Here is an 11,282-nt window from a genome sequence, read left to right as displayed (position 1 = left end):
TTTTATTAAATTAAATATAATAAAACAAATCATTAGTGATTTGGCAATTAGTGATTTGGTAAACAGTAAAAAACATATATGGCTAAAGGTGGAATTTTAATAAAATAATAAGGATAAAAATGAGAATATATTTAATAAGCTATAAGATTTAAGCTACTGAAATAAGCTCCTTCACCAAACACTTTTAAAAAGCTTTTAAGCTAGTCAAATAAGTTTTAAGCTAGTCAAATAAGTTTTAAACTAGCTGAAATGAAATGTCAAACACAACCTAAAGCTTATTGTATTTATTCTCATTTTTATCCTTATCATTTTAATGAAATTCTATCATTACTCTTTCTATATTTACAAAAACACTAAACTCTAATTATTTTGAAATAATTACTATTCAATTGTTAATATGAAATTTTAAAAAATATTTTTTTAATATAGACAAATATAAACTTAATTTATTAAATTAAAATATAATTTAATTTACTTTATACTATTAAAATATTTAAAGTTGCAATTACTGTAATATCATATATACATTGATGTGTTAATAAAGTAATGTTGAATGCAAAAATGTCTTTTATGTCATTTTACAGTTTCAGTTTGTTTAACACCAAACACTTTTTTACAATCAGGTAGGTTTTCAGCTATCAGCTTTCAGCTAGCTTATCAGTTAGGCATGTCAAACATAACCTTTAAAAATTGTGTTTACTAATTCCATGATGTTTTCTTCTTCTTCTTCTTGTTTTTATTCTTCCAAACAATGAGTTAGTTAGTTATAAAAGTTTCATGAAGTTTAGGCCCCAGCTGGTTTATAAAAATAAAGTGAAGAACTTGATCTAATGGGGAAAAGTCTGAAGTTTTGTTGATGATTTGACTTTTAGGTAATTTTGGAAAGGTTGTTGGGATATTTAATTTACTATTTTATGTGTTCTTTTGATTTTTAATTTGCACTGTATTCAATGTTAGTTCTTCAGATTTTAAAAAAAATCAAAATTCATCTAAATTTTCTGCTTTCAATTTTATTTTATCATAACCCCTTATTCTCAAATTTCCCTATCTAATTATTTATCGGGTTTTCATGGTATCAAAAAAAATTAAAAACTTTAGAAACCAAAATTTTAGTGGAAATTCGACAAATTTGAATGGTTTTATAGGATATAACATTAAGGTTTGAAGATAAGGAAAATTTTATATTTAATTTTGGTAATATTTGATGTTTTAATTGATTATATTATATGAATTTTTTTTTTACAATGATGTAATCGACATGTGATTTGTGAAGAAATTATGTAGAAAATAATAATTTGTGAGAGTTTTAACTAAAAGGAATGAACTAAACATATATGTATGCATTAGTCAAGGAGTTGTTCTAGTGATTAAATGAAAGTTGGAATTCACTCGTGTTTATAATAACTAAAAAAGTATCAAGTGGCACTTTGATGTAGTGATTAACTTGGTTGAGAAGTGTACATAGAATCAGCAAACTGATAAGCATTTTTGCATTTTGCATACTAAGATAAAACATTAATTCTTTGAAGCTCTAAATCCATGTGGTTCCGACAGTCTTCAAAGTTCAAACTTCAAACCCATTTCCCCCCAAGTTTTTTTTCTTCATAAAATCACATGAGAAGCTTCTGGTAAGCGTGAATGATTTAAGAGTTTGAGTGGTTCTATTGTTGCCTGTCTTTAATCTGAACAACAATTATTATATTGAAAATGGAAATGTGGTCCTCTCCATTTCCATGCGTGCTGCTGGGTTATAACTTAAACCAGTCACGCCATCGTTCATAATTGATGACTATTCTATTATACCTGCACATTCCATTGCCATTTTGATATATAAATAGATCTTTTAGAGCATTTATCTTCTTCACTTTAACCTGCCACTGACAAAGTACAAAAACGAAATATATATGTTCAACCTAGTGGCCAAAATGTGGAAGGTGAATGGTGGATTTAATTTGAGTCTCCTTTTCGAAATCATTCCTAAAATCAGAAAAAGCTTCTATGATAAAGTTCTGATTTCAGAATTGATTTTGAGGAAAAAAAAAACTGACTTAAACATGTTATTACACTAGTCGAGCTACAACAACTTACTTTGGTCTCCCTCCCCTTATTTCCATCTTTCTCCTACTAGCATTTTTTCCATGAAAAGGTTCTTCAATAATGGTAGATAGACCTGAAAAAAAAAACTCACCCCAAATTAGTGATGGATCATACAGAAACACGATGTAGTTCAAAGAAAATAACAGATTAACAGCATGTTTGATTCACTTTTAATCTTTCCAAACATTATTTTGTTTGTCACAAAAACTACTTACTGCATGTTTGAATTCGCTTCATATGCAGGTACAATCAATTCTCTTTTCTCACAAAATATTGGGAGTAGCTTTTACTTGTAGCTTCAGTCAAAATCACTTCTACTTAAACTTTGAATTTTTTAACATGTTATCCTAATAGTTTCTCACATTATCATTTCTTAATGCATGATTGCATACACGGGCAACGAAACAAAAATTATGGAAAATAGTCGCAAAAGTTAAGAAAAATTGCTTATGTCCATTGTGATTTTGCCTTAACTATGATTTTGCACAGTGTATCCAAACATGCACTTCATTAAATGTGAAAACTTATTGGTTTACTAGAACACACGAACCCAATCAAAATTCAATAGAGCTAGAGCTTCAAACATGAGTATTTTATGTGTCATAAGCTTAATTAACTATGTATATATAGTCTTCTGCTCAAGCTCATATCATATGCAATTAAATCAGCAAGGAAGGGACTTAATTACCGGGCATGAGACTTCTCTTTTCCATCATCATCATCATCTTATGATCAAGGATTTGCTTTTCATACTCGCCCTCATTCTCATCCCCTTCAATTTCATTAGTTCCTTCTCTCTTTTCTACCACTAGATTGATATTTTGTTTCGCCTTCGAGCGAGTATTGGCAAAGAGCCAAGTGGCATCCATCTGCTTGCAGATCATGCGTGCAGCGTGGTATGGAATCTTGACTCTATGCTTGGACTGCGTTGTGTTCTTGGTCATCCAACTGCTCAAGAACACAACGCAGTCCATGAGGCTCTCTTTCGCCATTCCTTTCATGTCATACGCCTGCGACCTCCTCCAAAGGCTTTTATCATGCGAGTTTGCAGGATTGGACAAACAAAGAGCACGCGTCGAATCACTGATAGCTGAATCTGCATCTTTCAGCAGCAAATAACACTGAGCTTTGTTGCTATAAAGCTTCATCCTTTCTTTTCTAAACCTCAAAGGGCAAACATCAAGTGCTTCAGTATATCTCAGCAAAGCTTCTTCTACCTTCCCCAACCTGAACATATGATTCCCTTGTTGCTTCATCAAACTCACCAAAACCCTTGCTTCCTCTAACTTTTCCTCTGACATCAGTTTCTCCTTGTTCCTCCTCTCCACCTTCAAGTCCAATACTTCTTGTAAAGCTTTCTCAACTTTTAGACTTTTGTGCTTGATCAATTTACCAAAACCATGTTCTAGAAGGAGCACTTTTGTTATGGTGTCACCTACATTAGATTTATCTCCAATGCTTCTAAGTTCAATCAAATCAATGAGGTATGAAATGGCAATATCAATAACTCTGTACCTTGTATCTCTGTCCTTGAGAAGCCGAACAAGACAATCTATACCAATATATTGCCAATCATCTGAAGATCTTGAGAGATTACCTAGAGTTTCCAAAACTTTTGGCAACTCAGAAATACTTTTCCTTCCAATTTTGTTATAGCACAGAATTCTAATGAGTCCAACCCCACCTGGTGATGTGTGATTCACCAATCCACCCCACATGTCACATAGTTCCTCCAAGAACACAATTTTGCAGATGAGATTCAGAGATAGAGAGCTTTGTTTGGAAGCAAAGCAATTGAGAAGGTAAATAGACCAGCTTTGAAGTTGGCTTGCCCATTCCTCCACTTTTCGATTCTCCATCTCCAAATCACCAATCCCTCTTGTCAGCAAGTTTCTATGGTACTCTGTTCTTGCTCTGTTCTCATCTTTCACCTCAAAAAACTCAACATAAACAGCTTCTAAGCATGTAGAAGCCAAGTTCAAGGTCAACTTCACCACTTTTTGTTCATACTCCACCACTGATTTGAATGTACTATTGTAGCTAGCCAAGTGACCAAGTGCTCTAACAGCAACTCTCTGCTCAACCCAACTGACTTTACCACTCAGAAGCTCCAACAATGGTGGGATAACACCTGATTCAACAGCTATTTGTGCAAACTCCTCTTTGTTCATGGTGTAAGAGCCAATGATGTGAGCAGCATAATAGGGTATGTAGATGTTTTGGTCTTTGAGGAGCCAGTTTTTGTTGTGGATTCCTTTGTGGATTAGATTCGCCATGCACTTGAATATGCCAAGGGAAGGGAACTCTGGATCATTTGGGTGAGTCATAGCGAGATGCCAGAGTGCACTTAGCACCAAAACATGTTCTTGATTCTCTCTCTGAGGCATTTCTCTGAAGCAGGTAGATATTCTAGATCTTCTGAGTGTTCTATCTGGTTCTCTCATGGTGCAGAAGAAACAGCGACAAGGGCTTCTGCAAGTTTGATCATCAGAGTGTTCTTCATCGTTGTTGGTGTTGTAATGAGTTTTGGGAATGGTGGTGGCTATTTTTTTCTTCATTTTGAAGTTCATGGCTGATTCGATTCTTGTTAGCCAGAGTGAGGTTAGGCTTGGTGGTTTTACATGAAGAAGAGTATGAGAAATGGGAGATTTGAGTTTGAAAGGTTAATGGAGAAAATGAATAAATGGGAAGCTTTCATAATCCCATAAAGCAGTCTCTGTCTTGGGAAGATTTGGCATGCTTCCTAGGGCAATATTGATTTTGCTTTTTAGGTAACTATTTAGGAGAAATAAATTTTGCATATTTCATATCTTGACCTGATTTCTTGTTTAACTTTTTAGAGTGGGTATATATATTCATGCCTAAATTTCTTTTACAATTCATTTTCAGTTAGTTTTTCTTTGTTTCTCTACTGATTCTATCAAATCACGTATCATATCATTCATTTCTCTCTCCATTCCTATCTCTCTAAAAATATAGAGATGCTAACAAAAGATTAATTCAACTTCTCGGCAAAATAATGTGTTGGAAAAATAATTTATTTAACACTCAAATCCACCTACACATCACTATCACAAGAGGAAGAAATATAAGAGAGAAAAGTGAATGATATGATAGATTATGTGATGGAAAAAAAAAATAAAAAGAAAAAGTTGGTGAAAATGATATCGGAAGACATGAATGTTTACCGGGGTTATTCTGTTTGTGGCCTTCTTAAGATCAATGTCAAGGGAAATTGAAGTAAAATGCGCTCGAATAAGACGGACTTTGAATATATTAGAGGGAAAAAAAAACGGTTCATAAGTCATGGATGTCGCGTGTCATGATGAATGAAAGATAAGTGGAGCAGGAACCTTATTAGTTGTCTAGGCTTGTGTACCCTACAAATGCATTTGAGACCATTTTAAGGATTTTTCCCTATTTTCTTACATCTAGACTATCTTGATAAGCTCTTCAGTTCATTTGTTTCACATTCATGATACAGTAATTGGATTCTTTTTTACAACTCATATCAAATCACGGGATGAAGTCTTTAAAGCAAATTAGATTTTTATTCATACGGTCAGAGCTTTTGATAATTTTCATGTGTCTCGACCTATTGTGTGAACCGAGCAGGTCTAAATCTCTATCACAAAGAGAACGATGGACATTAATAATGGTGAAATACTATTTGAAGATAGTGTTGAGCATTGCGATCATTCTTTCATGACCATAAAAGAAATTAATATGACATAGATCAATAACAATGCTTGTTTGGATCAACAATGACAATTGGATTCCCTGAGTTGAAAGAAATAATCGTGAATCACCTTGCTCAGCAGCTAATTCATATTTGAGAGATAAAATTTCATCTTAGACTGCTAATAACCGAATTGAACTAGAATAACGCGCTCCTCCAAGCAAGTGTTTGATGATGCTTGGTCAATTAATTTCTATAGTATACAAGCATGTGATGATTGTGTACTTCTTGCAACTCATGGAACAAAGAATGGAATGATTGACATATGTGGTAAGAGCGTCCAGTTCTAACACGAGCTTGTTATTCTTGACGTAACTAACATGAAGAAGATACATTCAGTTTTTGGAAACAAGCATGAATTCTGGATCAAACTCATCATGCAGATTATTGATTGTTGCACCATTAACCCATTAATTGGAAGCTTCTTCATGAGCATTGCCAATACCCACTAACGCATTGAGTAGTTTCAATTTAATTGTTGATACTTTGAGTTATACTAAATCATCTGTTTTAAAGCACCCTGACGTGAATACAGTGACAGTTAAGTATTGAAGTACATTAGAGAAATGAATTATAGATCTCGTTCTGTCCTAATAAAAAGCATGGCTTTCACAATTCTGTTAGTTAAGGATTAAAGATGTTTTACTGATTCAATGATGACAAAGTTCCATTACTGGCAATGAGTACGTAATAGGTGTTTTCAGTGTCTTAAGGCTATAATGACCCCATCCTTTTAGTTTTGAGAGGTAGAATACACTTTGGACAATTTGGTAAAGTTCTATAATGCTCAAGACTACTTTATTTTTTGCTGTATCTAAGCTTCTTTTACATCAAGTGTTTCACATCTGTGTTTCTTGTGACAGTACATATTAGTAACTTAAACACTTGTTCGTGCAAAGCATCTTTACCTTAAGTTTTTTAATCAAACTTTTCTTGGTACATCCTTTCTCAACCAAGAAGACACTTCTAGACTTTGACAATTTGCACCCAGTGTAGGCCACATATACAGCAATAAATCTTTTAACATTATTTTTATGCAAATTTATCAACAAACTGTCCCTTATCTAGTCAATTAAGTTCATAAATTTGTTAACAACTATAATGCTCAAGTCCTATATATACCTAGAAAGTCATTGTTTAAGCAATAAAGTGTAAAAACTGGTACTTAAAATAAAAGTATAATGGAATTTTACCTACCTTTAGCCCACAACTCTCACTGTTTTCTCCTGCTAGTATATTTTAACAGCCTAATTAAGCACGTAAGTGACTAATTAAGCAAAGATGTGAGGGACCACAATTCTAATGGGAGAACATTCTCCCTCAAATCAGTAGTAGAATGTGGTCCCATCATCACATTGCTAAACCTGCACCTTCAAATAAAAATACACACCTGCAGAGTCCTTTAGAAGCAGAATATATATGGATTAAAAACACAATGAAGTACTGTTGGTGGTGGTCTCAAGAATATGCGGCTGCTACAACAGGTGGAAAGCATAAAAAGCAGACTCTCTTAGATTTTATCTTTTTCGTAAGAAGAAGATTAGTTCAGGCATATTGCTTCAAAGGTTCATCTAACCATGCCAAAATGATTGCTGCTGGGATTTTATATATCAATTGTTAATTGTTTGTACCATTGGCATGGGAAAATAGAAATAACAACTTCAATTCGACACTACTAATGATGGCAAAGACTGGATTTGTATATAATCTGGAGTGGACACATCAAACTATGCAGGAATTGGGCATAAATTACAGTTTTAAAGTTGTGCAAATACTCCGCATCTACATGGTGATCCTTTGTCATCCTAAAAAAGTTTTGCTTATTTGTTTATCAGGTTCCTATATATCATGCTGAAGACTAGATGAATAATTATGTATTCGAACCAAATTGACTCGGTCTGTAAGGACAAACCACTTTTCCTCAAATAATTATGTATTCGATTTCTGCTGCGGATGTGTGGATTGTGTTGGTGAGTAATTTGTAAGTACCTTTGTAAGCGGCGTATGATTATGGAGGCATACCCTGACTCGTGAACGGAGTTAAATCAACCTTATATATAAGCCTTATATTCATAAAGTTTTCTTCCCGAATTCAGGATCACTTCTCTTGTTGTGTTCGGTGGTGAAGCTTCGCCTTGGCTTGGCGTGAGAGTGTGGTGGTGATGGCCTCAAGTGTGGGGGAGTAGCTGCAGACGACACTCCGACGCTCAAGTCAATGAGCAAAGAGAGAATCTATTATTCTTAGAAGAACTCAAAAATGCTAATAATGAATAGCATGTTACATAAATGAACAAAGTAGCATGTATTTATAGGTTTGATATCCGTGTTCGGAGTCTCTACAAGTGTGAAAGAAACCATTTAAGTGAAGCTTCCGAACGCACGATTAGTTTGGTGTTGTCACACTTAAGTAGTTTATCTCAAACCTTTACAAGACCACTTGAACACTTTGTCAGATGAGCCAGATTTAATGTTCATAAATCAAGCCCTCTTGGTCACCTTTATGGTGTCTGCTTAATAGCATACTCTTATGAGCCGACTGCAACCCCATCGAATTATATGATTTAAGAGCTGATCAGAACAATAAACGATGAGTGATGCAAGGACCTAGTATATTCATGTTATAAGGCAGTATATATAAATATATATCATTAAAAATATAGCATGTATACTATATTAAAAGGGGTTGTCTAAATGACCCATGCTCAATTTTGGGTTATATTACCCATGACCTTGTTGTACCAATTATAATCTGACACGTGTCATCTTATTATCCACATCATTTCTAATATTTTATTTTCGTAATATATATTTTATTATTTAATTTAATTCCTTAATAATCCCTACCAATTTAGTTAATAGCTTAGTAATCCTTTTATTTTAAATATATCCCCATTCCCCTTTCACGTTCTTCTCTTCGGTTTCAGAAAGAAGAAATCGTTCTTCCTTGCCTTTCGCCGGCGGCAACAACGACCTAGCGTGGTGCGGTGGTGGATCTCCGGCAGCCTAGCCCGCTTCTCCAACCAGCATGCTGATTTCGTTTTCCTCTTCTCCTTATGTCCTTGTTGATTTGGTTCGTTTTTCTTGAATTCAGTTGTTTACAAGTTCAATTTTTCCATACTGTTTTTATTTCAGCTCTTGATTGTGTTCATGGAATTTGAAGCCTTTAATCTGAGTCTAGTTTCTTTTTCTGCAATTGTGTGTTGTACTTCTACATTTGTACAAACTGATTTTTATGATGCCCTTAAGTTGTTCGATGAAATGCTTCATTGAAGTGTCTTGGTTCAATTACTTTGTAGTAAGATTGGTGTCAATCCTGACTCTGAGTTTGGAGTGTCATGTGATGAAGCAAACAAGTATGGTGGTTTTTTTTTTTTTTACTTTGTAGTAAGTATGGCTGATTGAATGAAAATCAGAACTTTTACTTGATACTTCACTCTTGATTTTAAAAACTTTATCTGTTAGTAGATTATAGCTTTTACTTTTTGTAAATATAGCAATGTACTTTGTCAAAGGCATTCCCCATTGGCTATGTTAATTTGGTTGATTCATGAGAGGTATGAAACTATGAATATGATTATTTTTTTTAGTATTTTGCTCTTATTGTCAAGTTATTGTTCCTTCCTTATCCAAATCGGTTAAGTTTTCAGTGTTAAACCATACTTAATAGCTTATATGAGTGGATGGAATATCAAAAGGGTTTGATGGAATAAAACTGACAACAATAACTAATCATATTTAGCTTGTTCCTCAGTACTATCTTATGTGAATCATGCTCAATATCAAAACTCAAAAGGGTTGAAGGAATATCAAAATATATTCTTGCTTAGGGAACTTCCCACACATGAACCGTAGCAATATAAATATTAACCTTTGTTTTGTTGCATTAGACACAAAAATCAGTTTCAAAAAAAAAAAGACATAAAAATCAATGGTTAAATGATAAATCTTGACATGGTCTGCATTTTTTTTTATAGTTGAGAAGATTCATTTCCCTTCAAATTCAGTACACTCCCTGGCGACGTAATTTGTTGCTGCCCTGTATCTCCTATCTGACTGGTGCGGTCTATTCTTTTTTCTGTACTGTGTACTCAGCCTGCATAGGCGCTGGTTTAGTGGTGTGGGCTGTGGAATTTCTGTTACATGGCATTTGCGATTTCCTTTTTTTGTTTCTTTCCAGCTTTTCCTCCACTAAACGGTGTTGTAGGGGAAGATCAGAATAGGTGAGTTTTTCCTGCAATCTTGACGGTTTTTACAACTTCAGATGACCTGGAACTTGTTGAGAGAATGCTGGATTTGATTAAGGTATCTTACGTTCCAAGATGCATGATGTACTTAAATGTGAAAATTTTGATTCGTCCAAACAAACTTCACAAGTTTCTTTTTTATTTTGTCAACATATTATGTTGGATAAGCACCAAAAGTGTGTGGCATTAAATGTATGCTTGCATGTCAAAAATGGTTAACTATACCTACACAGCCAAACTTGCCATTTGGTATGTATAAGATTGTCTTTAAGTGATCCTGGGATTTGGGTTCTATCTCAGTAAGAAGCATTTGTCTGCAGCCAGAGTTACAAAGCAAGCCTCAAAAGGAAGGTGCATAATCTGAACAATTTTGGGATGATGGTTTGTTATTACTGCTTTATGGCACTGCTAACTTGTTTTCATGGTTATTTTTTTTCAGCATGATGGTTCTCTTGCACCATAGAACACACTAAATAGTGAACAACCAAGTCAGGATCACCTAGGTGCTCCGTGTAGATGCAGCGCATCCCTGGAACAGCAAAGTTTGGCAGAGCCACGCGATACTCTGGGACATAGTACAGACCATGATTACCGGTGAATTTTTCCAGAGGGCACAGTTTTTAGTGGACAGCACAATCAGGTTCAACTAGGGTCTCAAAGAAGACGTTTTAGGTATCTGGGACAGAGAAGTCAGAATCAACTAGATTGTAGTCCAACAAGTAGTACTCCTTATGGTCACCAGGGACAGCCAAGTCAGGCTCCCCTAAGGGATCCACCTCCAGGAAATCTTGAACTTGATCCTTCTGAAACCCACATTCCGGATGAAATTCAGTAGCAAGGGGATTTTCAATGCAACGGGATTTTCTATAAAATTGAGTGTCATTGCAATTGTACAAGCATTAGAGAGAAATATTGAACTTGCCTAACTTGCCTTCTGTGGTTCTAGCAAGATTTTAATTGTATTGTACCAAAGGCCATGTTTTTTTTTTCAAAGCTAGATACTTTGTTCTCATACTCCCATTGAAATAAGAGCAATAATATTCTTGTGTATAATATGATTCTTCTCATTTTACGACCACACATGCTTTTCTATACTAAATCCTATAACTGAAGTATTTCTATAATGTGAGAAACAAGGTTTGTAGGTGGCTAAGATTAAAAAACAAAGCATGACTAATGTGCAGTTTCATTTAAGATAAATG

General features: G+C 34.5%; 1 protein-coding gene and 1 long non-coding RNA gene across 2 annotated transcripts; one reads left to right on the top strand and one right to left on the bottom strand.

The window, feature by feature from the left end:
• Window positions 1-1,420: 1,420 nt before the first annotated feature.
• On the bottom strand, window positions 1,421-4,893 carry LOC130722973 (uncharacterized). The gene is made up of 3 exons (XM_057573877.1): window positions 2,786-4,893; window positions 2,089-2,170; window positions 1,421-1,877 (listed from the first exon to the last, which is right to left on the bottom strand). The coding sequence occupies exons 1-3, from the start codon at window positions 4,665-4,667 to the stop codon at window positions 1,862-1,864; spliced, it is 1,980 nt and encodes a 659-aa protein (XP_057429860.1). The 5' UTR covers window positions 4,668-4,893; the 3' UTR covers window positions 1,421-1,861.
• Window positions 4,894-8,716: 3,823 nt separating this feature from the next.
• LOC130722953 (uncharacterized) lies at window positions 8,717-11,147 on the top strand. The gene is made up of 3 exons (XR_009014119.1): window positions 8,717-8,906; window positions 9,811-10,431; window positions 10,520-11,147. It is a non-coding gene; the product is annotated as an uncharacterized LOC130722953 (long non-coding RNA).
• Window positions 11,148-11,282: the final 135 nt, after the last annotated feature.

This window comes from Lotus japonicus, chromosome 1 (genome assembly GCF_012489685.1).
Source record: "Lotus japonicus ecotype B-129 chromosome 1, LjGifu_v1.2".
Classification (NCBI taxonomy): domain Eukaryota; kingdom Viridiplantae; phylum Streptophyta; class Magnoliopsida; order Fabales; family Fabaceae; genus Lotus; species Lotus japonicus.
The sequence above is the reverse complement of the archived record's forward strand: the minus strand, read 5'-3'. Positions and strand labels throughout refer to the sequence as shown.

Excerpts from the sequence above, each read along its gene's own strand:
- LOC130722973 (XM_057573877.1), bottom strand. The coding sequence starts at position 4,667 with ATGAACTTCAAAATGAAGAAAAAAATAGCCACCACCATTCCCAAAACT. Across the intron at positions 2,171-2,785 it reads AAAGAGAAGTCTCATGCCCG|GTCTATCTACCATTATTGAA; the intron begins GTAATTAAGTCC and ends TTTTTTTTTCAG.